The sequence below is a fragment of the Bufo bufo genome, chromosome 1 (assembly GCF_905171765.1).
Source record: "Bufo bufo chromosome 1, aBufBuf1.1, whole genome shotgun sequence".
NCBI classification, from domain to species: Eukaryota; Metazoa; Chordata; class Amphibia; order Anura; family Bufonidae; genus Bufo; species Bufo bufo.
Window position 1 is genome coordinate 588,457,363 of NC_053389.1, and position 26,801 is coordinate 588,484,163.

The 26,801-nt window shown below is 44.6% G+C and overlaps 1 protein-coding gene across 1 annotated transcript in view; it reads right to left on the reverse strand.

Moving 5' to 3' along the window:
- Positions 1–26,801, reverse strand: part of CHCHD3 (coiled-coil-helix-coiled-coil-helix domain containing 3) — a 153,052-nt gene that overhangs the window by 17,473 nt on the left and 108,778 nt on the right. Inside the window, exon 6 of the mRNA XM_040413401.1 lies at positions 21,978–22,048. Within this exon, the coding sequence (XP_040269335.1) occupies positions 21,978–22,048 (71 nt within the window). The remainder of the gene's footprint in view (positions 1–21,977; positions 22,049–26,801) is intronic.

Sequence of the window (26,801 nt, forward strand, 5' to 3'; positions counted from 1 at the left end):
TAACCCTATCTGCAAGATACAAGCAGCGGTGCCACATTTATGCTGTTTGGTTCAGGGGCCGAGTATGGGCCCTATTACATCTGCAGAGGAAGTCTTCCTGCCCAGCAATCGCCTGCTCGCTAGTAGAGGAGACTGCTGCTGAATACTGTTTGTCGGTGGCAGATCATGCTGTCTATTCACAATCTGCTGCCGCCAAACAAGGATTTTTATACCTGCTAAAAGATTCAGATTACCTGATGAATGAGCGTTTGCTCTTTCATTGGGTTATTGGTGGCAAGAACGAACGCTCGTTAGAGATTATCTTTGGGTGTAAAAGAGCATTTAGTAATGCCTGCCTGTTAACTAACTTTTACTGGCCTCTTGTGCTTAGGGGATGTGACAGAGTGCAGTGCTGCTGTATTGCTCTAAGGATAAAGGAACAAACCCGAATTAACAACAAATCAACAAGAACTAAACAGAACCATAAGTATTAATAAGTGCTAAAAACCACTGCCATCTAGTGTTCTACTAATCATCAAAACCAATTAACCTCATACATCTACTTATAATTACTATACCTCTTAATTGCCCGTCGAACTGTAAGATTGAGAGACTCACTTACCTGATGCATGAATAACTGTGGGCCTGCCTGCTGCTTTCTCATCAGCTACACTAATACATTGGCACCGGATTAACTGATTGCCTAAGTCTTGGACATGCAATGTACCGGTACACACGTGTGTTGTGCACTTCCTCCGTCCCCCACTCACCATGCTAGTGAGCATGTCAGAAGCCCCAAAACAGTGTGCCCCCTAACCGCGTGTCCTGCTCATTCCCCTATTAAAGTGTCAGCAGCAGATCTGTCCATTTGCTGACAGTTTCTTCATTACTCTATCTTGTTGCAGAAAAATACTGCAGTCTTCTGCTGTATATGGACCACTTTTTAAGATGACAAAGCAGAAAAGGCTATCCAATAAAATTCCTTTTAAACTGGAGTTAGTAAAATATTTTAGCACACCATTTAATTAAAAATATTTTACTCTAATTTTCCTCCTCCAAATCCTAGGTGCGCCTTATGGTCAGGTGCGTCTTATAGAGCGAAAAAAACGGTAATCATTTGATATGAATGCAAAAAAAAGTGCTAATTTGAAGACTTACAATCATTGTAAAATGACATTAAAATCCTGGTAAATTTTCCCAGTGAGCCATAGGTGAAGGATACTGACCTATCCTAAATGCCAAGCTTGCAGTGTTAATTTACTGCTACTCTCCAAAGCCTTTTCTTTTGACAGGCAATCGGCAATAGGATCTGTTCCAACAATGTCCTATTACTACAAGCTTCATTGGCAGGAAGCTCTCATTTCTCCTTCATTACAAGTCCAAATGTTGAATAAATGAGGTAACTCGGGATTAATGGTTTCTATGTTGTGACCCTGCATAAAACTCATCCTATAAACTGTCAAATGAACCAACCGTAACCACGGATAATTTCCAGTGCTGTCACGCAAAGGATATTTATATTTTCGGAATGTGGGAACTTACTATAAACTTAATATTTGAATGACCGATCAAAAAAGCAATTTCTTCATAAAGGGAAAACATAACTTTAAGGACCACCTGTACACGTTACGGACCGCATGCGGTTTTTCTATGTGGATTCCGGTGCAGACAATATGCAGCATATTAAAGTACCAGCAAAGTCTACACAAATCTCATGTACACACTGCTGAATTTTTCCATGCGGAAATTGACCTGCATTATACATTTAAAATTCTGCAGCATGTCAATTTAGTTTGCGGTTTTAGGCCTCATGCACACGACCGTTGTGTGCACCCGTGGCCGTTGTTCCGTTTTCCGTGATTTTCTGCGGACCCATTGACTTTCAATTGGTCCGTTGAAAACTCGGAAAATGCACCGTTTGTCATCCGCCTCAGTGTATCCTGTCCGTCCAAAAAATATGACCTGTCAATGTCAATGGGTCCATGAAAAAACGCGGATGCACACAAGATTGGCATCCGTGTCCGTAGGCTACTTTCATACAGACAGATCCGAAGATCCGTCTGCATAAAAGCTTTTTCAGAGCTGAGTTTTCACTTTGTGAAAACTCATATCCGACAGTATATTCTAACACAGAGGCGTTCCCATGGTGATGGGGACGCTTCTAGTTAGAATATACTACGAACTGTGTACATGACTGCCCCCTGCTGCCTGGCAGCACACGATCTCTTACAGGGGGCCGTGATCAGCACAATTAACCCCTCAGGTGCCACACCTGAAGGGGTTAATTGTGCGTATCATAGCCCCCTGTAAGAGATCAGGGGCTGCCAGGCAGCAGGGGGCAGACCCCCTCCCTCCCCAGTTTTAATTTCATTGGTGGCCAGTGCGGCCCCCCCCCCCCCCCCCCCGCTCTATTGTATTAATATCATTGGTGGCCAGTGTGCGGCCCCCCTCCCTTTATTGTATTATCATTGGTGGCCAGTGTGCGCCCCCCCTCCCCAGTTTGAATATCATTGGTGGCCAGTGTGCCCCCCCCCCCCCCCCCCCCCCCCCCCCCCCCCCCCCCCCCCCCCCCCCCCCCCCCCCCCCCCCCCCCCCCCCCCCCCCCCCCCCCCCCCCCCCCCCCCCCCCCCCCCCCCCCCCCCCCCCCCCCCCCCCCCCCCCCCCCCCCCCCCCCCCCCCCCCCCCCCCCCCCCCCCCCCCCCCCCCCCCCCCCCCCCCCCCCCCCCCCCCCCCCCCCCCCCCCCCCCCCCCCCCCCCCCCCCCCCCCCCCCCCCCCCCCCCCCCCCCCCCCCCCCCCCCCCCCCCCCCCGCCCCCCCCCCCCCCCCCCCCCCCCCCCCCCCCCCCCCCCCCCCCCCCCCCCCCCCCCCCCCCCCCCCCCCCCCCCCCCCCCCCCCCCCCCCCCCCCCCCCCCCCCCCCCCCCCCCCCCCCCCCCCCCCCCCCCCCCCCCCCCCCCCCCCGCCCCCCCCCCCCCCCCCCCCCCCCCCCCCCCCCCCCCCCCCCCCCCCCCCCCCCCCCCCCCCCCCCCCCCCCCCTATTGTATTATCATCATTGGTGGCACACTGGCCACCAATGAAATTAAAACTGGGGAGGGAGGGGGGTCTGCCCCCTGCTGCCTGGCAGCCCCCGATCTCTTACAGGGGGCTATGATACGCACAATTAACCCCTTCAGATGCGGCACCTGAGGGGTTAATTGTGCTGATCACAGCCCCCTGTAAGAGATCATATGCTGCCAGTCAGCAGGGGGCAGTCATGTACACACTTCATAGTATTTTCTAACTTGAAGCGTCCCCATCACCATGGGAACGCCTCTGTGTTAGAATATACTGTTGGATATGAGTTTTCACGATGTAACTCAAATCCGATGGTATATTCTAACAGAGGCGTTCCCATGGTGATGGGGACGCTTCAAGTTAAAATATACCATCGGATTGGAGAAAACTCCGATCCTATGGTATATTAACTCCTGACTTTACATTGAAAGTCAATGGGGACGAATCCGTTTGCAATTGCACCATATTGTGTCAACGTCAAATGGATCCGTCCCCATTGACTTGCATTGTAAGTCAGGACGGATCCGTTTTGCTCCGCACGGCCAGGCGGACACCAAAACGACTTTTTTTTCATGTCTGTGGATCCTCCAAAAATCAAGGAAGACCCACGGATGAAAAAACGGTCACGGACCAACGGAACCCCGTTTTGCGGACCGTGAAAAAATACTGTCGTGTGCATGAGGCCTTAGCTGCAGATTTCATCCTTTCAATGGAAGGTTGAGATCTGTGGCAAAAACAGCATCAAATTGGCACCAAAAAAACGCTGTTACACAATATTTTGGTGTGGAATTGCTGCAGAAACGCACATAAATATGCACAAACGCACATAAATTTATTAGGATCTTATGTGTATTCACCCGCACGAGTGTGCAGATGGCCTAAGAATATGATACAATCACAGTCGAAGTCTTCAGTTTAATAGTGACTACTAGGGATGAGCGAATCGACTTCGGATGAAACATCCGAAGTCGATTCGCACAAAACTTTGTTTCAATACTGTACGGAGCTCGCTCCATACAGTATTAGAATGTATTGGCTCCGATAAGCCAAAGTTATTACGTCGCGAAGTCTAGCGAGACTTCGTATAATAACTTCAGAAATAGATTTATACTGTAAAAAAACATTTCCTAAACTCGGGTTCAGGTCCAAGTGGTACTAGCTGGCAAAGGAGGCAATATGGACAATCACAATACATTAGTAACTGTCTTGTATTAAAGGGGTTGTCCGGTTTCAGAGCTGAACCCTGACAACCCCTTTAACTCTGTCTACATGAAAAATACCATTTGCTGAAGCAATACTATCCCTTTAACATCCTATTGAACCCTAATATAACCCTATGATTCTTTCTCAAACACAGTTCCATGGTTTGCATGCCTGGTGTCATCAGTAGGAAAACAGGACAGGTTCAAAAAAACTAAATATATAAGGATATGGTAATTTAATTCTTTCTTTAATGTACGGTGTATTTTTGTGTGTTTACTCACAATAATAAATGTGTAATGAATGGAAACTTGCTTCAGATCTTTGAGGTATTTTGAGTACAGGGGACACTGCTCCATCAACAGCACAATTACTGATTATTTTTACCTTTTGATCTCTTTTCTATTGTTTTATGTATTGCTTTGTTACTGACATTAGCGTTCATGCTCTCTGAATGTGAAGTAACACTTCACACTTCGTACCGCATTCTCCAAAGGCAGTAACAGAACACACAACTACTTGCATTGCCATTGATCTTTTAATATAATGCTTTGAATGAAAGAAAATGAAATGCAGGCTGTTTGGTGCCATCAGAAGATGAGTGTGCTGATCTTGGAAAATCCCTAAATGTAACAAATAATCCTCTCAAGTAGGAGAATAACAAATATTAACAATTTCTGTGAGGTCAGCTCTCTCAATTCTGCACTGCTACCACTACTGACACAGTAAATATTTCTGAAAGGGAACCATCAAGTATACAGGGAGCTTTAGGATCTGTAATGAGAAGAACTGCTGCTTGCTATTCTTAAAGCTGCGCTGCATACAGCTTAATGCCACCTTTGTCTACAGGATGTGATATCTTCTTTTATGCTGGAACCTTTTCATAAATCAAAGGAAAAGCCAATACAAAGCCGTCTCCTCCTCCGGTCTGTGTGACAACTGAAGTTAACGGTGAAGCCTGCCTACGATCAATCTTTCCAAATGTGTCCATGATATGGCAGGCCTTGTCCTCCATTACTGGGTCGGTAATGCATGCACGTAAGAGCTCCCTTCGCAGTAACCAAAAGACATTAATTGCAGGAAGTCAGGAGACAGTAAGTGCTTGGCCCTTTTATCATAAAGAGGGTTAAATGAATATGGATCCTAAGATGAAGACAGACCATATATTGACCTAGTTATATGGTGAAGTGTTAGGCAAGAATTGAATAACGAAGTAGACACAATATGTAGAAAAGGTAGAAAATAAGCATAAACAAAAAAAACTGGTTTCTGAAGAATCAGATGGAGAAAAATTGTTATTGCTGCATTTAAGGAAATATTTCAACATGGCCAAATACTCTAAAACCAAAATGTCCACCTGTTAACACCATGGGAGAGATTTATGAAGCCTTTTACGTCACTTTTGTGGCATACAAAGGTCACAAATTACAGCAGAAACCATAAATTGCATTTTTTTTGCACTTCTGCTAGCTATCATAGATCTGACTTTCTGGCGCACGGAGGGCCAGAGATGTACCAATTTGTTAACAGGCCTAAATAATGTGCATCTCACTCCAGGACATTAATAACCCCCCATGTCATTTCTAGGTCCAGCATCCTGTGCTGATTAATTTCTCAATATACTGTTACATTCTATTTATACTGTATCTATTACACTGCACAGAACAATAAAATTATTTTCCCATAAAAAACCACAGGATAAAGGTCACATCGTTGGGGTCTCCATCTCTTAATGGAGAAGTAGTGTGCATGTTGGCGCATTCCTATGGAACTCTGATCCATTCGGAGAGGTGTCAGACCTAAAGCCATCCAATATTTATCACCTATCCACTTTTTGCTAAATAACCTCTTATAAAACTTGCCTCAACCACTATCCTCTGAGTCAGTGGTAGAACTGCTAGCAAACAGCTGTTCTAACCCTAGTGGACTAATTCATTACAGCGGTTGCAGACAATACTCCCTAAATGTATAGCCAATGGCAATTTTGTCTGGAAATATAGGGTGTCGGTGGTGTGAAAATCTGTACCAGTGACCATTTGTTTCCCCCACTATGGTGCAATGAGGATTCTATGGAAGAAAGTCCACACCATCCTCTTACTAATAAAGGCAGTGTTTGTACCAAAGGGTGCACCTAATTCTATAAAACAATTTTAGGGCTCAGGCACACGAACGTGTGCGCCCTGTGCTGTAGACAGCAAATTGCGGCACGCAATGCACGGGCACCGTTCATGTGAACGCTGTTTGCAGATGCGTACCTATTCACTTGAATAGGTCCATGATATGCAAGATTCACTCTGCACCGAAAAAAATAGAACATGTTCTATTTTTTATTTTTATTTTTTTTATTTTTGTTTGCTGTGCGGAAAGTGCTTTACAGACAAGGATAGGACTGTATACAGAGGCCAGGACGTTCCTTTCCGCAAAATGTGAAACACCCACGGCCAGTATCCGTGTTTTGCTGACTGCAAAACAGGCTACAATCGCATGCAAGAACCCCGATAGGGACGTCTGTGCTGACAGACTCCCTCTTAAGAGCCTCTGTTAGCATGATCAACCCTACTAAACTTGGCATATTGCCTGGTAGGGTTGCTCATGCCGATTATAACAATGCTTTTCTTTATAGCTTGTACCTCTCTGGAGATATGTGGACTTTCATATTTATGCAAATTAGGCAGTTCAGCAATGCACGATTATACAAATGCACTGTGAGTTATATGTAGGCATTCAGGGTGGCAGTGGAGCCTCTGCAGAAGGGAGCGAGCGCTCTGCAGGGAGGATAGAATACTTACTGAACTTTCCATCCTCGTAGCTGCTGCGCTCCTCTGCTGCCTGCACCTCCACTTCTGGGTGGACTGAAGTATATAAAGCATAGGCTAGATATACAAAGAAGATGACACAAAGCTTTTCGTGGTGTGTCACAGCATTGCGCGATACAGGATCTGGCCCTAGTTGACCCAGCGGACATAACACAGTCTTCTAATTTAATGGACTGTAATACCAGCCCTAAATAGAGTGCACAACACATGTTAGGGCTACAAAACCTAAACAGGACTCGTAAGTGAGCTAATATACCCATTTTGTAATTCTCCGTCCTCATTTGTGTCATATCCCATCACAGCCAGTAGGTGGCTGTGGAGAGCTTTTTGCAAGTAATTACAGTACATAAATTTTTCATAACTAATTCAAAGTAAAATAAATTGATTGATGATGATTAATGATAATTGATGGTAATTACAGCACAAGCACTGCAGTAAGCCGCGCTGAATATTAAATACTGCCTATGTTCCCATATACCTGCACTTACCTTACAGCATCATCCCGCCACACAGAAGAAGGGTCATTTCCATTTAATTGCATTTGGAACAAATATCTGATAACTGGCTAGGCATTTACATCATTAGGCACGAACATGTGCTTCTGGAAAACTGGATGATTTTAGGGAATTGTTTAATAGATGAGTAACATAAGGCTACTTTCACATCTGCGTTTTGCTGTACGGTTTGGAGATCCGTCACAGGATCTCAAAGCTAGGGATCGACCGATTATCGGTTTTACCGATATTATCCGCCGATATTCAGGATTTTGAACGTTATCGGTATCGGCATCTATTTTGCCGATATACCGATAACGTATTGGGAACACAGAACGCGCTGCTCTCAGCGCTCTCTGTGTTCCCTCCGCAGCACAGGGGAGAAGGATGCAGTGTCTTCCTCCCCCTGTGCTGCTGCCACCAATTAGAGGAGGGAGGACAAGAGGAGGGGCGGGGCTGTGCCACTGCGCCACCAATGAAGATAACTCTCTCATTAATTCATATACAGGAGGCGGGAGCTGGCTGCAGAATCACATAGCCGGCTCCCGACCTATATGACAAGTAGCTGCAATCTGCGGTAGTTAACCCCCTCAGGTGCAGCTATCAGGGTGAATAGGACAAAGGTTCTAGTCCCTAAGGGGGATAATAGTTAGTAAGTATAAAAAAAAAAAAAAAAAAAAAAACACAACACAAAATATTAATTATAAGTGAAAAAGACTTACAAAAAAACACACACACGTTAACAATAAACATTCATTTTCAGCAGATTTGTGTAGGAATCAGTTTCAATGGGGACAAAACTGAACAAACTTGAACGGAGTGCATCAGAATGCATTATGTTATGTTTCGTTGCGTTCCAATGCATGTAAGTCAATGGTGCCGGATCGGTTTTTTCATTCAACCATAAAAACTTGTAGGTCCCTCAGGAGGTTGTGACGCTATATATATTGTGTACTGTGAGATTCAAGGGTCTCTAGGACCAAAGCGTTGCTTTCATACCTCTCTGAATTAAATTAAAACATTTCTTTATTGTGTACTCTTAAAATAACTAACAGAACTCTTTGTGAATCGATTAAAATTCCTCAGGACTAGAACGGTGGGAATCATATTTTTCCCTTTTTTTGTTATGTATCCTTTATTTGATACATTGTGCCTCGGTTGGGTGCCTGATTACTCCTCAGGTCTCTCACCCTCGCTTGTTGGTGCTCCTATCGGTGCTTCTATCTGTGGTTGCCTAAATACCTCTTGCACTTCCACTTTGGGATCCCTACCTTTTCTAGCCTGAACTAAAATCTAAGCCTGCATCCATACATGTTTCGCGCATAAGCGGCGTCTTCAGGGGATGGCGTGCAGGTTACTGGCGTGTGGGGGCGGTCCCTGGGTTTTAAACCCTCGGTTTGGGTGGGCTGATTCCAGCCATCCAATCAACATGTGCCTTACATTGGAGGAACAGTTCCAGCAGCCAATCAATCGGAAGTGCCGGCGTCCTCTGTGCACATCACTTGTCTATTGTTGATGACGCGCCGTCGCACTCCTGTGACGTGTACCTCCTGTGTCCTCCAATTCTCGGTACACAAGTCACCATGTTGCTGTAATGCGCCTGCGCCAGCACTTAAAAGATTTTCGGCGGCTCTCTCAATACTTGCGCTAGCACTTAGAAAATTTTTGCCGGCTCTCTCAATACTTAGTCTATCAGTCCGATTATTTCAACGTGCGCATGCAACTAGATTTTTGATCTAGTTGTCCAGCGCTTCTTACGGGTAAATCTAAAAGGCCTGTATACTTGGGTCTATATTTTTATTTATTGATATTATTATCTTGATACAGCATAGTCATTCTATTATTCCTGTGATACCGTCACACACCTGTCTTTTCCTATTGAATTTTGCCCTGGTCCCTTCCTAGCTTTCTCACCCGGATAGGTCGCTTATGGCATGATTTCCCCTATTTTAATGTGGGATGCCGCATTATTTACTCACTTTATTTTTATTTTTGTTTTCCTTGTGTTTACCAGCTTTTCTTGTTCTTTAGTCATCAGCTCTTCTCTCTCTTCAATTAACCTCTTTTTTGTTTCTTCGCAGGTGACTCGTATTGAAGATGGGCCTTCTGCTGGATGTGTCCCCCATTATTGGTGAGTCTTAGTGATGGCTAAAATTATATTCTTTTACAGGGAGCCCCCCCTATAGCTATAAAGAGTTCCTCCTTTCCTTCTGTCATAGTTAAACTTTTGGATTACCTTCTTCTAAAGTTATATACTGCCACTGTCTCCAAGTTATAAAAAAGGAGCAAAAGTAAAGCCTTCATTTAGACCGTTGGGTGCTAATGAATGGAGACGATATAACCACCTCGTCTCCTCTTGCTTATGCAGCGAAACATGTAGGGATGCAGGCTTAGATTTTATTTCAGGCTAGAAAAGGTAGGGATCCCAAAGTGGAAGTGCAAGAGGTATTTAGGCAACCACAGATAGAAGCACCGATAGGAGCAACGAGCGAGGGTGAGAGACCTGAGGAGTAATCAGGCACCCAACCGAGGCACAGTGTATCAGTGTATCAAATAAAGGATACATAACAAAAAAAGGGAAAAATATAATTCCCACCGTTCTAGTCCTGAGGAATTTTAATCGATTCACAAAGAGTTCTGTTAGTTATTTTAAGAGTACACAATAAAGAAATATGTTTTAATTTAATACTATTCAGAGAGGTATGAAAGCAACGCTTTGGATCTGTTTTTTCAGACACAATGGTTTTGTTGCCGGATCTATCTTGTTCATTTTGGAGACAATACAACCGGATCTGTTCTGAATGGATGCAGACAGTTGTATTATTGAACGGACTCGTTTTGGCTGATCTCCTGGCGGATCCATCAAAGATGCAGTTATGAAAACAGCCTAATAGAGATCGTCTGCTGAAACTGATGGTAACATTTGTATCCCTGGATCCGATGAAAGCTGTAATGGCACCGGACAAGGTTAAAAGCAGAGTGTGCTTGGCATGCATGCTGACCTGCATTCCCTGGACTTTGTGTGGCTGTCATGGCCCATAAACAGGTAGGAACTAGTGTTAGGGACCACTCAAATGAGACGACCTTGACGTGGTGAGTGGCTTATTACGCTTTGGCCAAAATGTACACCAATGCCTCATCCAGCATGGAGGCAGGGCAGAATGCTGGTTGCTATCACATTTGTATTTTCCGTTTGTATTTGTATAAAAGGCACATACCGCATTTACAGAGGTGTGATAGATCACATAAATGCCAATGTCCTCTTAATTTAATTAAAAATCAAGGGAGCCAGATCTATCCATATTATGCAGATTACTTGTTCTGCTTGGGAAAAAAAACTGCACGTATCGATTTACCAAAAGGTTTTTAGGTCATTAATGATGCCAAGCATGGTATTTCTACAAATTTTTCCGAAAGTTACCCTGGTAATAAACATCAGAGAGATTTACAGATATGCAGATAACAAGCAGGACACGGGTGGACTTTTTAGGACAATACAGCCTCTTGCCGAACTAGAATAATATAGAAAAAAAAGCCCACAGTTTACAGAAGCCGTCTGGCGACCTCGTGCTAACGCTTCGGAGAGCAGGTCTATGATATAATCTCTTTGTTATGGATCTGGGCTGTAGAACATCACCAGTGAGAGATGAATCTGCATTTATCTAGCCTAAATGCATGCAATTAATATTTCATGTGCCGGGTTTGTTACACTGCATTCTTAATGGGCTGTATTGATCACAATACAAGAGCTAAATGTCTGGACCGCTGTAGGGTAAAATGAAACTATTTTCGTTTGGAGAGAATTGTGTTGATATTGGCCTTTGCCTCTCGGGATTTTTATTTTTTTTGCATATCTGAATAAGGCATAAACAAAACTGACAATTAACCCCCACCCGGCTTCCAGAAGAGGGATTTGTTTCTTCAAGACTAGATTACAGTGTGTTGTCTGTTTCCACACATATAATACTAGAGACATTTGCTAGAGGCCTTTATCAGGATAGAAGGGATTTCATTATGTCATTTACGTGCAGCTAAAAGTTGGTCTCCATCCGATATAACAGGGACCATGGAGGTGGAAATGCTCATGTCTACCCCAGCCTCTATAGACATGGGGCAGATTTAATAAGACCGGCGTTGCATATGCCAGTCTTAACCTGAAGATTGTTGGAGTCAAATGCAGCTAATTTATTGAGACACCGTTCTTAAAGGGTTTCGGTCATCAGAAAAATCGTTATGTAGCTGGCTGACATTAGCGATGCGCTAATGTCAGCAGAACATAACCGTATGACTTATATCTCCCTGCCGCCACCGTTCACGCTAAATAATGACTTTTATAATATGCAAATGAGCCTCTAGGTGCTAGTGGGGCGTTGCTGCAGCACCTGGAGGCTCCGTCCTCTCACCGTTTGGCACGCCCTAAAGGTGATTGACATCCTCAGTCTCCTCCGTGCACCGCAAATCCCGCGCCTGCGCTGTCCATTTTAGTATTAGGCGCAGGCGCAGTGAGGGAAGGACGCTCGCCTGCTGCTGTCCTTCACTCACTGCGCCTAATACTAAAATGGACGGCGCAGGTGCGGGATTTGCGGGGCACGGATGTCAATCACCTTTAGGGCGTGCCAAACAGTGAGAGGACGGAGCCTCCAGGTGCTGCAGCAACGCCCCACTAGCACCTAGAGGCTCATTTGCATATTATAAAAGTCATTATTTAGCGTGAACGGCGGCAGGCAGGGAGATATAAGTCATACAGTTATGTACTGCTGACATTAGCACATCGCTAATGTCAGCCAGCTACATAACGGTTTTTCTAATGACAGAAACCCTATAATAAAATTTGGCACATGATGGACTATCTTAATGCCAGAAAATGAAATCTACACCTGCTAGAATAGACATCAGTGCTGTTGTTAATGGAGGGCATTCCGAGCAGAGACAAGTGGTGTACCTCAAGGGTCTGTCTTGGGTCCTATTCTTTGCCTGTTTGCCGATGACACAAAAGTCTGCAATCAGGTGGATATTCCTGGAAGGATTTTTAAAATGGGAGAAGATCCAGCTGCTCTAGATAAATGGTCCAACCAATGGAAAATGCACTTAACCAAGTTTCCAAATGTAAAATAATGCACTGGGGGAGAAGTCCTGTTTCTATCATACTGGCAGTTATTTGTTAGCCTGGACTTCAGAAAAGAAGGATCTGGGGTCCTGATATCAGGCAGCTTCCAAATGAGTGCACAGTGTGGGCAGCTGGGAAAGCAAGTAGGATGCATGGCTGTATAGCTAGAGGTTAGAGATGAGTGAAGTCGCTTTGTTCATAACTTCAGATTATTACTGTAGGGAGATCCGTCTCCGTAAAGTATTAGAATGCATGGGCTCCGTTATTCGCGAAGTCGCGCGTGACTTTGAATAACTTCGGTTATTGATTATTAAAGTGGAAAACCAGTTTAAAACTTGAAACCGAACTTGGGTTCGTTTTCAACTGGTACCTCGGAACCGAACCAGAGCTCGGTTTCAAGTTTTAAAGAGACCACCACTGCTGGATTGCAGGGTGGTCATAACCATGGAAACGAGCAGTATATAATGTAATGAAAAATGAATGAAGTCCGCAAATGAAGCAATATGGATAATAGGGGTTAGCACTGCTACTATCTAGCACTGTGGGTCTGACTGATGTGCATGGAGTTTATATATTCTCCCTGTGCTTCTGTGGGATTTCATTCACAACTGGAAATATACTAATAGGTCAATTGTCTTTTTACAAAATTGCCTCAAGTGTTGTGTGTGAGATAGGAAATGACAGAATAATGACAACCTCTGTACAGCATTGCAGAATATCCTGGTGCTATATAGCCACCATATGATGTGGTTATATCTCATTACATGCAAATGACAATGGTGGCCAAATGTTGATGGGGGTGGCTGGTATCGACATTTTGATAGCCTATTGGCTGTTTAAAGGGTCCTGATGCAAGCGTAGCAGCCTCTTCACTGCAGTCCCATGTAAACAATCAGGAGGCCCCAGCATTCACACCAGTATTACGGCTCCCTCAAACAGCTGATAGGCGGGGTGCCAAGAGCCTGACCCCCACCGATCTGATATTGCTGGTCTATCCTGCGAAAAAAGCCCCTTTAGGTGATGACCACAATATATAATGAGAAGTCAATAAAGAGCATAAAATGTCTGCACTCGGTGCCTTTCAGGAAGCAGAAGGCATAAGAACACACACAAAGAAGCTGCTTGTACTGTATACCTTGTAACTCGTCAGCAGCAGAAGACAGAATAAGGAACAGCTTGTGAGCTTGCACCCACATTACACAGAAATATTGGGACTTAAAGGGAACCTGTCACCGGGATTTTGTGTATAGAGCTGAGGACATTGGCTGCTAGATGGCCGCTAGCACATCCGCAATACCCAGTCCCCATAGCTCTGTGTGCTTTTATTATACACAATAAAAGCAGAGAGAGCTATGGGGACTGGATATTGCGGATGTGCTAGCGGCCATCTAGCTACCCATGTCCTCAGCTCTATACACAAAATCCCGGTGACAGGTTCCCTTTAATGACTTGTATTACAAAGGGAGAACCACTGTATTCCCGTTAAATCAATTTTAAAATGAGCAAAACAATTTTCCTCGAGAATTTACATTTTTATTAAAGCTGAACTAAATTCCTCACGTCTTGGAGGTGGAGGCATTAAATGGCTGGAGTAGAAGATGTATTATTCATCGGGTAGAAGGCTTCATTGCTGTCAGATGAAGGGACAAATATTTAAACATCTACAGGTGTCTGTCTTGGCAAGCACTGAGCGTGTGGCACATTAGACTAATCCGCAATCCAATACAGTTGCACATGAATTAAGAGCTCTTGAAATAGACTTGCCTCATTCTCTCGCACGCCGATTCTTTAACCATCATAATCAATAATGGGTTGAGCTCCGGCGCGGCTAAGAGCAGCAGATGAATGCATGTGCACAGCTGCTGGATACACAGCTCTGAAGTGGACATGACGCTCTCACTGGCGGTATTTCAGCCAGGAGACACAAATGCGCACATTTAGACATTATATATTAGGGTGCCAAAAGAGAATGTGGAAAAGCTAAATCTCCCATTCCATCAAAAATAATATGATTTTGGGAGAAAAGAAATAGAGGCTGGTCATAGAAACATCAATTCTCATCTAAGCCAATGCTGGCCTTTAAAGGCATTCTCCAGTCCTATAAAAATGGACCGAAAATGACAGAGCGCTAGACGTGCTCAAAATGCCTAATGTCACTCCAAGTGCTGGTCTCAGGTCCCATGGCTGTGAAAATCGCAGCATGTTCTATATTCTGCGTTTTTCACGCAACGCAGGCCCCATAGAAGTGAATGGGTCTGCGTGAAAATCGCAAGCATCCGCAAGCAAGTGCAGATGCGGTGCAATTTTCACGCATGGTTGCTAGGAGATGATGTAAGTAAAATTGATTAAAGTAAAGTTACTGTATTATTTTCCCTTATAACATGGTTATAAGGGAAAATAGCATTTTTAATACAGAATGCTTAATAAAATGTGGCTTTAGGGGTTAAAAAAATAATTGTTCGCACAGCCGGCATCATCTTCTTTCAGGACCTGCAAAAGAACCCTTGATGACGTAATTGAGCGCGGCGACGTTAGCGCAGGTCCTGCGAAATGAAGATAGAATCTTCTATCTTCAATCAGCAGGACCTGCGCTGATGTCACCGCGCTCACCAAGTGGTGAGCGCGATTACATTATAAAAGGTCCTTTGGCAGCTCCTGAAAGAAGAAGACGATGCCGGCTGCGTGAACAACAGGATGAGAGGAGTTCATTTTTATTTAATTTTTTTAACCCCTAAAGCCACATTTTACTAAGCATTCTGTATTAAAAATGCTACTATTTTCCCTTATAACCATGTTATAAGGGAAAATAATAAAATACACAGAACACCTAACCCGAACTTCAGTGAAGAAGTCCGGGTACCACAGTCAGTTTTTTATCACACGCGCGCGCAAAACACATTGCACCCGCGCGATAAAAACTGAACATTGGAACGCAATCGCAGTCAAAACTGACTGCAATTGCGTACCTACTCGCATGATTTTCCCTGATCGCAGACACAACGCATCCGGACCTAATCCGGACACGCTCGTCTGCAAGGGGCCTAAACCTTTCTTCTTAACCTCTTACTTGGATCTCATTCAGAAGACTAAGGGGGGTAATTTATGAATATATTTCTGTCACAGATTCTGTCACAAAGGGGATTTGCGGCCAAATCTGCGACTTATTTGCAGGCCCATCTCATAATTTTCTACGCCTGCTTTAGGCATAGAAAATGATCCAAATCTATGCCAGCAAGGGAGCCGGCAGTGGATGCACCCGAGTTATGTAGAGGGTGGCACCGCTACATAACTTAGGCGCATCAGGTACCAGCAAGGGGTTATTAAGACTTAATAAATGACCTCAAAAGTCCCTTACTCTCGAGGAAGGTCACTCTGTTGATTGCATTCATACTACAGCATTCTATGGAAACTATCAATTGCACTACTTATCCACAGACTACCACCTACATGTGATCTATCTTCCACCCCATGAATCACCAGTTACATCAACTGCTTTGGATACAATTTAAAGGACTCTGATTCAAGATGTTGGTTATGGTCAATAATGCCCTCTGTCCCCCAAGCACAATCTCCCACAATGCAATTACAGGGTGCCTATTGAATAGCCCCAGGCCTACCCCCCACAAATATAAAAAAATAAAAAATAAAAACACCACTTTTCCTTACTTGTCATATAAAAAATCTAATCAATAATAAAAAAAACTATTTGTATTGCCTGAAATATCACGTTATTTATCTGCATGATGAACACTGAACCTATGGTTCTCACAGACACAAAGTAATTTTTTATAAGATGAAAAGCTTTTAATTTTTTACAAAAATATAAGATAAAAGCTATATGCATTTCGTCACATTTACTCACATAATGAAGTTAACGTCACGAGGAGGGAGAGAGAAGTACAGCCTACCAATGATTAAACAGAAGGTGCATCTAAGACTCCCTGTAGGAACCGCAGCCACCTATCATAGTGCTGAGCTGAGCGAAAAATCAGCCAATAGGCAAGAGCTAAATAAGAAATAGCAGGTTATCTTCCTGTGCAGGTACTGGCTAAAGGACCCTTTACACTGCCGAAATGAGCAATTGAGCAGACGATCGTCGGCAGGAAGCATTCTTTCCTGACAATCGCCTGCTCGTCAGTGGAGGAGACGAGCATTTACATGCTGCGATCTCCTTCACAGTATGGGAGGAGCGATCGCTAATGCCATTGCTCGTCACCATACAGATTCCTTATTTGCTGGTAGCAGAGTCCTGTTTAGATGGCACGATATATAATAAAAAGTAAAGAAAAGAAATGAATCGCACATCCAGCTGCTATGCTCTGATCTCATCCCTGCTACTAATGCAGAAGACAGCACTAAATAGCGCATGTGTACCGCCTCTTATGCTACATGCTAAATGAGGCATTAGTGTAAATATCGATCAAAAGGCATAAGCTCACTCACCATGCCAAGGTTGCCTCTATGAGCGGGTCCTACTCTAAAAATTGGCGCGGCGCTGCACGGCGACCACCAACGCTGTGGCGCCAATCCAACAGGCGGTGGGACCCAGCAGCCAAACAGCACCCCTGCTGCCTGACTATGCCATACCTAGCACTGGGCCCCACCAACCCGCCAGAAAAACAGCACAGTGGCCCCCCTGCAGTACCGCACCATGTGAACCATGTGCTGTGGTGCGGTGCTGCACGGGGGCCACTGTGCTGTTTTTCTGGCTGGCTGGTGGGGCCCAGTGCTAGGTATAGCATAGTCAGGCAGCAGGGGTGCTAGCGGAATATAAATAATCTGCCCACCCATCAGCCAGTGTAACTCACTCTTTCATCTGCTTTCACACAATCAGTACTTGAGCAGTGATTGTGAGCCAAAACCAGGAGTGACGGCTACACAGAGAGAAGGTATAAAGGAAAGACCCGCACCTAGTTTAGCTCACAATCACTGATGGAAATCACTGCAGCCTTTATCATCATTTCTGAGAACCTGACTGGACAGTTGCAGTAGTAATACGCCAGGAGGCCATTCAGATGGGAGAGCCCTATTGTGCGGTATTATAGGAAATCATTCACTGCTCCCACTTTATAAATAGCGTACCAATGATACTCTCTAGAAGTTAACAGACTTATGACAGTTCTGCAATTAAAACACAATTCTACTTTATGCTCTTTGCCCTGTTAAAAATAAACTAACAAAGCAGGTAAAAAACATTAGGGACACCATATCGGATTCTTAATTACTGTGATTATAGTAGAATAATAAAGCCGTTATACTTTGACTCAGATAGCCATAGGGAATACAATGTTACTGAGGCATCTGCTCTGTTTCCTGCTACCATCCCTTTAATTACAAAGGGGAGGAAAGCTAATACAAATGTAGAAATGTAATTACTTTGCAAAAGCCCAAATCCTAGCCCAAAGCCATGTTCTTCCTGTAATATCACATTCTTCTCTTCTTGTGTAAACTTTTCATTACAAAGAAGACATCTTCATAATCTAATCAAAATGGTTATAATGCAACTCCTGGAAATATTATTCTTGCATTAGAAACAGTCGCATGTTTTAGTAATGTTCTTTTAATGCAATTGGCGCTGTGCAGGAGCCCATTGAACTTGATCATTTAGAATGTGATCAATGTGAATTAGTGCCTCAAAGAGATAAAGCATTTGATCATTGGGAATTTGATCAATGCTTCTTGAGGCCGAGCACAGATAAGGCATTTATCAAGAGTGTGCATAATTGTTAGCTCATTTGCACTAAGAGAAAGAGGTAATAAGCTTCTTTCAATGCATTATGGACAATCCAATCATTTGTTACACACTCGATTCAGGAGGTATTCCGTTATTTTTTGTGGCACCCCTGCTTTAACGTCTTTGTACCAGTGACAAAGCGTCGGATTTTTACACAGTGCACATACATTGTTATGAACCATATGATAGGAATTATATTGTAGTTTTTGATAGAAAATAAACAAATAATGGTCCCTCTTCTCCAGCTGCTTGCAGTTCCAAGCTACAGCTTTAAGTTCAAAGTAGAAAACATATGCAGTTAGCTCCCCCTAGTGGTGACGGGAGGCAGACCTACTTATTTAACAACAGGTCATGGAGACGATCTGTTTCCTTTTTTGCACATGAAATCCAAGGACATGCTGTATTAGGCTACTTTCACACTAGCGTTCGAGCGGGTCCGTCTGATGTTTCATCAGACGGATCCGCTCCTATAATGCAAACGCTTGCATCCGTTCAGAACGGATCCGTTTGCATAACAGTTTATTTCAGATCTGATTTTTCACTTCGGAAAACTCAGATCCGACAGTATATTCTAAACACAGAAGCGTTCCCATGGTGATGGGGACGCTTCAAGTTAGAATATACTGAGAACTGTGTACATGACTGCCCCCTGCTGCCTGGCAGATGCTGCCAGGCAGCAGGGGGCAGACCCCCCCCCCCCCTCCTGTATTTAACCTATTGGTGGCCAGTGCGGCCCCCCCTCCCTCCCCAGTATTAATTGTAACCAGTGCGGCCCCCCTCCCTCTATATTCATCGGTGGCCAGTGCGGATATTAAATATGAGCAGTGCGGTCTCCCCCTCCCTCCCTCCCCAGTATTAAATATGAGCAGTGCGGTCTCCCCCTCCCTCCCTCCCTCCCCAGTATTAAATATGAGCAGTGCGGTCTTCCCCCCCCTCCCTCCCCAGTATTAAATATGAGCAGTGCGGTCTCCCCCTCCCTCCCTCCCTCCCCAGTATTAAATATGAGCAGTGCGGCCTCCCCCTCCCTCTATTCATTGGTGGCCAGTGCGGATTCAAAGTATTGTGATCAGTGCGGCCTCTCCCCCCCCCCCCCCCCCCCCATCATTGGTGGCAGCGGAGAGTACCGATCGGAGTCCCAGTTTAAATCGCTGGGGCTCCGATCGGTTACCATGGCAGCCAAGACGCTATTGCAGTCTTGGCTGCCATGGTTACTTAGCAACAAATAGAATCATTATACTTACCTGAAGAGCTGCGATCTATGTGACCGGCCGGGAGCTCCTCCTACTGGTAAAGTGACAGGTCTGTGCGGCGCATTGCCTATAGACCTGTCACTTACCAGTAGGAGGAGCTCCCGGCCGGTCACATAGATCGCAGCTCTTCAGGTAAGTATAATGCTGTTATTTGTTGCTAAGTAACCATGGCAGCCAAGACTGCAATAGCGTCTTGGCTGCCATGGTAACCGATCGGAGCCCCAGCGATTTAAACTGGGACTCCGATCGGTACTCTCCGCTGCCACCAATGATGGGGGGGGGGGGGGGGGGAGAGAGGGGAGGCCGCACTGATCACAATACTTTGAATCCGCACTGGCCACCAATGAATAGAGGGAGGGGGAGGCCGCACTGCTCATATTTAATACTGGGGAGGGAGGGAGGGAGGGGGAGACCGCACTGCTCATATTTAATACTGGGGAGGGAGGGGGGGGAAGACCGCACTGCTCATATTTAATACTGGGGAGGGAGGGAGGGGGAGACCGCACTGCTCATATTTAATACTGGGGAGGGAGGGAGGGGGAGACCGCACTGCTCATATTTAATACTGGGGAGGGAGGGAGGGAGGGGGAGGCCGCACTGCTCATATTTAATATTGGGGAGGGAGGGGGAGACCGCACTGCTCATATTTAATATCCGCACTGGCCACCGATGAATATAGAGGGAGGGGGGCCGCACTGGTTACAATGAATGCTGGGGAGGGAGGGGGGGCCGCACTGGCCACCAATAAGTTAAATACAGGAGGGGGGGGGGGGGTCTGCCCCCTGCTGCCTGGCAGCACCTGCCAGGCAGCAGGGGGCAGTCATGTGCACAGTTCTCAGTATATTCTAACTTGAAGCGTCCCCATCACCATGGGAACGCCTCTGTGTTATAATATACTGTCGGATTTGAGTTTCACGATGTAACTCAAATCCGATGGTATATTCTAACATAGAAGCGTTCCCATGGTGATGGGGACGCTTCAAGTTAAAATATACCATCGGATTGGAGAAAACTCCGATCTGATGGTATAATCCTGACTTTACATTGAAAGTCAATGGGGGACGGATCCGTTTGAAATTGCACCATATTGTGTCAATGTCAAACGGATCCGTCCCCATTGACTTGCATTGTAAGTCTGGACGGATCCGTTTGGCTCCGCACGGCCAGGCGGACACGAAAACGCTGCAAGCAGCGTTCGGGTGTCCGTCTGCTGAGCGGAGCGGAGGACAAACGGTGCCAAACTGATGCATTCTGAGCGGATCCGCATCCACTCAGAATGCATTGGGGCAGTACGGATCCGTTCGGGGCCGCTTGTGAGAGCCTTCAAACGGAACTCACAAGCGGAGCCCCGAACGCTAGTGTGAAAGTAGCCTTAGATGGTATTCACCTTTACATTTCACCTTGAAATCAAAAAGGACTACAAAAATAAGCACCTGAATGAAAAACAGGGAGAAGGGGAAAAAACGGTCACATTCGCTTTTTCATTGAAATTCATGTGCAAATTGCCAATGAGAACGAACCACTGTCTGAGCTAGCTTTGACTAGGGATGCCTGTTGATAGTTAACTATAGTGTTAAAAATCCCACTAAAAACGCGTACAGTAAAGAATGGGCCAACATCTTTATCGATCCACGCATTTACCTTTTGTTCACTGTGCCACCACTATAGGTCCCTTTACACACGATTTGATGATTTAGCAGATTTTCAGGAAGGAAGCGTTCCTTCTCGACAATCTGCTGATCGCTAGCTTAAGAAACCAGTGCATTTACATGCACCGATCTCCTCCAGAGTATGGGGAGGAGCGATCACTAATGCCACCGCTCTTCCCCATAGACTCGTCGTTTCCCGGCAGCAGATCGTGTTTACACAGCACGTTCTGCCACTGGGAAGCGATGATCTTTTCTGCTGCACAAAAGATACAATTAGCCGATGAATTTGCTTTTTGCTCGTTTATCAGCTAATCAACGGTGCTTTTACACCACCAGATCATTGCTAACCATGGTTAGCCATGATCTGTTCAATTGTTGCCCCGTGTAAAGGACCATTATGTTGAATGAGGGCAGGTGGGGGGAGCAGGAGTGTGATAACTCCCAGATAGAAAATAAATGAATAAATAATTCAACAAATTCAGTTCCCCTTTGTATGTCAGGGCAGGTCTGCCAGAACATACGTACCATATATTACACTACTGGCAGATTCCAAGGATTACATCTGAGTCTGCGGAGATCATTTTTACTTGCATGGTTACAGATATGTATGCTTTAGCCTTCAATCGACGCTATTAAATGCGCATACAAGTCTTATTCTATCACTTAGAATTTAGCAAAAGAAGAAAAAAGCCTTACTTAAATCTTGCCTCCACAGTATTTGCAGCTGACCGGTACTGTTCAGTGGTGACTTTATAAAACTGAGCACTCTGCAAACAAAACAGATGAAAAGGATTAGTTCACATTTCTGTCTCAAAATGGAAAAATGGGGCGGTAGAGAGAGGGGATGTGGATGGAAGAGGGAAAGACTAATTGCCTACTTGAATCAGTGCAGATTCTGCTATGATCTCAGGTCTTCGTAAAAGTGCCCATAATGCACAAAAACAAACAAAAAAAACTTCACTATCCATGGTATAGCATGAGAAATCCCCCTCAGAATCAAAAAACACAATATACAAAAAGAGAGGCTTATTAAAACTGCACATTTTCTAAAATAGCCTAAAAATCAAACACCATGTCAGTAAATTGAGAATGTGTGTGTACCAAAAATCACAGTGCAGAGAGGGGCACCTGCAGGTAAAACAGAAAATTCCATCTACACCCTGTGGCACTACTGATGAAAATGCTAAAACACAAAAACCACCTTTAGGAACTGAAGGAGTAAGCAGGATGTTCTTACCCACCAGGCGTTCTAGTAGTTCAGTCTAGGGTTGTAGCGAGTATCAAATTAGCGATACCCAATCGTTACTTTTGTACCGGTATCGATTCGATACCGGGATTTGACATTTACGCAGCCTAGTTTCAGAGAACATGGCGCACGCCATGTTCTCCTCAGCAGCACAGGGCAGAAGGAGTCTCTCCCTCTCCTCTGTGCCGCTGCTGCCAATAAAAAGAGAGAGCGGCGGAAGAGGGGAGGGGCTGTGGCCACTGCGCCACCAATGATAACTCACCCATTAATACAAATATAGTCGGCAGCAGAATCACATAGCTGGCACCCAACCTCTATGACAGGGTGCTGCGATCCGCGCCAATTAACCCCTCAGGTGCGGCACCTGAGGGGTTAACTGCCACAGATCAAAGAGCCCTGTCATAAAGGTCGGGTGCGGGCTATGTGATTCTGCCGCCGGCACCTGCCTCCTGTATTTGTATTAAAAGGTTAATTATCTTCATTGGTAGCGCAGTGCGCCCCTCCCTTTCCCCCAGTACTAAAAACATTGGTGGCGCAGTGCGTCCCCCCCACCCAACCTCCACAGTATTATAATCATTGGTAGCAGTGGCCACAGGGTCCCCTCCCCTCCTCTTCATTGGTGGCAGTGGCAGCTTCGGATCGTAGCCCCAGCAGTGTAATCCTAGGGCTCCGATCGGTTACCATGGCAGCCAGGACGCTACTGAAGCCGTGGCTGCAATGGTAATCTCCCTGCTGCTGTGTGTACTATGCATAGGGCAGCAGAGAGTGTGAAGTCCTATTCACGCTAATAGAGATCTATCAGGGTGAATAGGACAAGGGAAGAAAATATCCCAGGTTCTAGCCCCTAAGAGGGTAATGGTTATAAAAATAAAATTAAAAAAAAGTTTAAAAGAAAACACCAAAATAGTAAGTTTAAATCACCCCCTTTATATTTTATATGTAAAATTGGTATAATCAATAAACAAACCTGATACATATCGCCACACCCAAAAAAATGTGTGAACTATTAAAATATTTAAAAAAAAATAAAATAAAAAACGCACGATTCGCCATTTTTTGTCACCTTGTCCCCCTATAAAATAGGATCGGACTGTTCGATTATGGGCCGGACGTTCCATAAAATGCAGAATGCACGCTGCTTTTTGGTGTTTTAATTTTTTCACGTGATATCGAATGGTATCGAGTATCGCAATACTTTTTTATGGTATCGAAAGCGAATAAAACTTTTTGTTATCGCAAGAACCCTAGTTCAGTCTCTCTGAATGTAATGTAAATTCAAAAGCAGGTGACCTCTTCTTCACATAATCTGCTTGCAATGTAAATCCGTGGCGGTCCAATGTTCAAGATTTCAGATGGATGCAGAGCCGGGTCTGTATGGTAAGACAGATTACTGGCCTTAACTGACCCTATATGATGAAGGGGATAAATGCCTAACCACGGAGCACCCATCCTGGCAAGGGGTGACTTTGCACGTAATCTGAACCTAGTCCTGTACTTTATCATCTCCCGACATGCATGTTCCCATCTCCGTAATTAGACTCATCAGGAGACTGAATAGCTGCAAAGTAAAGCCAAAACTAGATGTGCAGGGTTACAAAAAGCAGGCAATATACAAGCTGCATATGCCATGGGTACTGAGGCCTCCGGTCAGTGGACTAAGGAATTGCCTCCCTGAACTAAATTGTCTAAGGGCTCATGCACACGACCCTATGTATTTTGCGGTCCGCAAAGAACGGATCAGCAAAAAATATGGATGACATCAGTGTGCATTCCGTATTTTGCGGAACGGAACAGCTGGCCCTTCATTGAACAGTCCTATCCTTCTCTGTAATGCGGACAATAGTAGGACATATTCTATTTTTTTGCGGAACGGAAATACGGACATACGGAAACGGAATGCACACGGAGTAACTTCCGTTTTATTGCTGAACCATTGAAGTGAATGGTTCCGCATACGGTCCGCAAAAATCAAACAAAAAAAACCGGAACGGACACGGAAAGAAAATACGTTTGTGTGCATAAGCCCCAAGTCTGCAGAGAACCTCAGCAGCTACACAGTCCCCTGATCAGTGTAATTAATGAGACAAACATTGCACATCAGAAGATGCTGGAGGTAACATTAAGTACAGGACCATAAATAGGGTGAGGTTCCAACAGGGTTGCCCTTGTCAGGGCGTTTGCTCTGTGATTAGGCATTTAGGGTTTAATACCCCCTATACCCTTTATCACGTAGGGTAAGTTAGGGCTAACAATCTGTCTAAGGCTACTTTCACACTAGCGTTTTGTTCCCATTCATTGTCAATGGGGACAAAACGTAACTGAACAGAATGGAATGCTCCAAAAGGCATTACGTTCCGTACTCATACCGGAGACCAAACCACAGCATGCTGCTGTTTGCTTTCCGTCCTGGGATGCGGAGCAAAACAGATCCGTCATAACCCATAATGCAAGTCAATGGGGACGGATCAGTTTTCTCTGACACAATAGAAAACGGATCCATCCCCCATTGACTTTCAGTGGAGTTCATGACGGATCTGTTTTGGATAAGTTAAAGATAATGCAACCGGATCCGTTCATAACGGATGAAGATGGTTGTATTATCAGCAACGAAAGTGTTTTTTTTGCTGAACCCTGCCGGATCCAGCAAAAACCCTAGTGTGAAAGTAGCCTTACCACACAGGCGACTCGGCTCTGCATCCATCTTAGATTTTTACCATTGGACCACCAAGGGTTTATATTGAAAGTATGTGATGTCAAGGACAGATGCACCCACAGGGCCTCGACATTACATTCAAATAGATTGAACTAGTAGAACGCCTGGTGGGTAAGAACATCCTGCTTCCTCCTATAGGTAGTTATTAGGCTTTGGTATTTTCATCAGTGGCATGAGTAGTGCCGCAGGGTGTAGACGATATTTTGTGTTTTACCCGCAGGTGCTCCTCACTGCACTGTGATTTTAGTACAGACACATTTTCAATTTACTGACATGGTGTATGTTTGATTTGTAGGCTATATAAGAAAAAGTTTTAATATGCCTCTCTTTTTGGATATTGTGGTAAAAGTACCCATACACAGTCATCTAATAAAGTTGATCAAAAAGGATGAATTCAGCAAACATGAAACGCTACAAATTAAGCTGGCCATACACATTAGCTAAATTTCTGCTGCACCTGACAATTTCAGCAGGTCTGGCCAAACATCTAATGTATATGGGGCCTCCCAACTCTTCTCTGATGTAGGGGAGCTAAGGATGGGTATTGGAATTTCAATTGCTTGATCCTTTTTTGCTTGGGAAGATAAGCAGCGGTCATAGTTGTCTGGCAGTAGCCTTCCCCCAATCCTGAATCGAAAGAGCATGCATATAGATATCCTTTAAAAGGCATAGGTAAGCCTGATCAACCCTATTAAACCTGATAGGGTTGATCATGCTGATGAAAACAATAACTCACTGTGGCCTCATTACAGACAAAACAGCATTTTTTATTAATATGCAAAAAACCTAACTGCAGAACAGAGGGTCGGGCCAGAGCCCTCGGAGCACCAGTTCGTTACACTCGCTTGATACTGTGCTTTAGAATAGGGCTTGAAAAATCTCAGCAGCCAGTGCTCCTAAAAACTGTCAACGGGCACCACAGCAGCCTGAAGCAAAAAAGAAAAACTTCTGTTTGAGATGGTGAATGGACATATATCAGCAGACCCTTCTATTAATTTACTTTAATTTAATTTAGCTTTCCTCAAAATGACACATCTGTGAAAAAGGTTGAATTCATTATTTCTTTTTAATAACCATTTTCATAAAGTTTAAGCTCAATGCCAATATTTAGTCAGGATTCAATTTTTAATTTATAAAACATAGTATGAAACTTCACTCTCTTCCACCCATCCCCCTTCCTCACCATTAATTGTAGGTTATCAAGAAGAGGGGCAAATGGAAGACCGTAACATTGCCGGATGATGCACTGCAGGATCAGACTACACAGGGTTTATTTGTAGTCTGTGGTCATGGAGACACTTAGGTTTGTATATGGGTTGAATACACCAAAAAAAGGTAGACAACCACAAAAGATACATTGGAAGATAAAAAAAATTGTTACAAAATAAATACGTAGCCTTTACCTCTGTAATATTAGACCATAGAAGTAATGTCAATTTATCTTAACCCCTTAAGGACTTGGCCATTTTTTGCAAATCTGACCAGTGTCACTTTAAGTGCTCATAACTTTAAAACGCTTTGACTTACCCAGGCCGTTCTGAGATTGTTTTTTCGTCACATA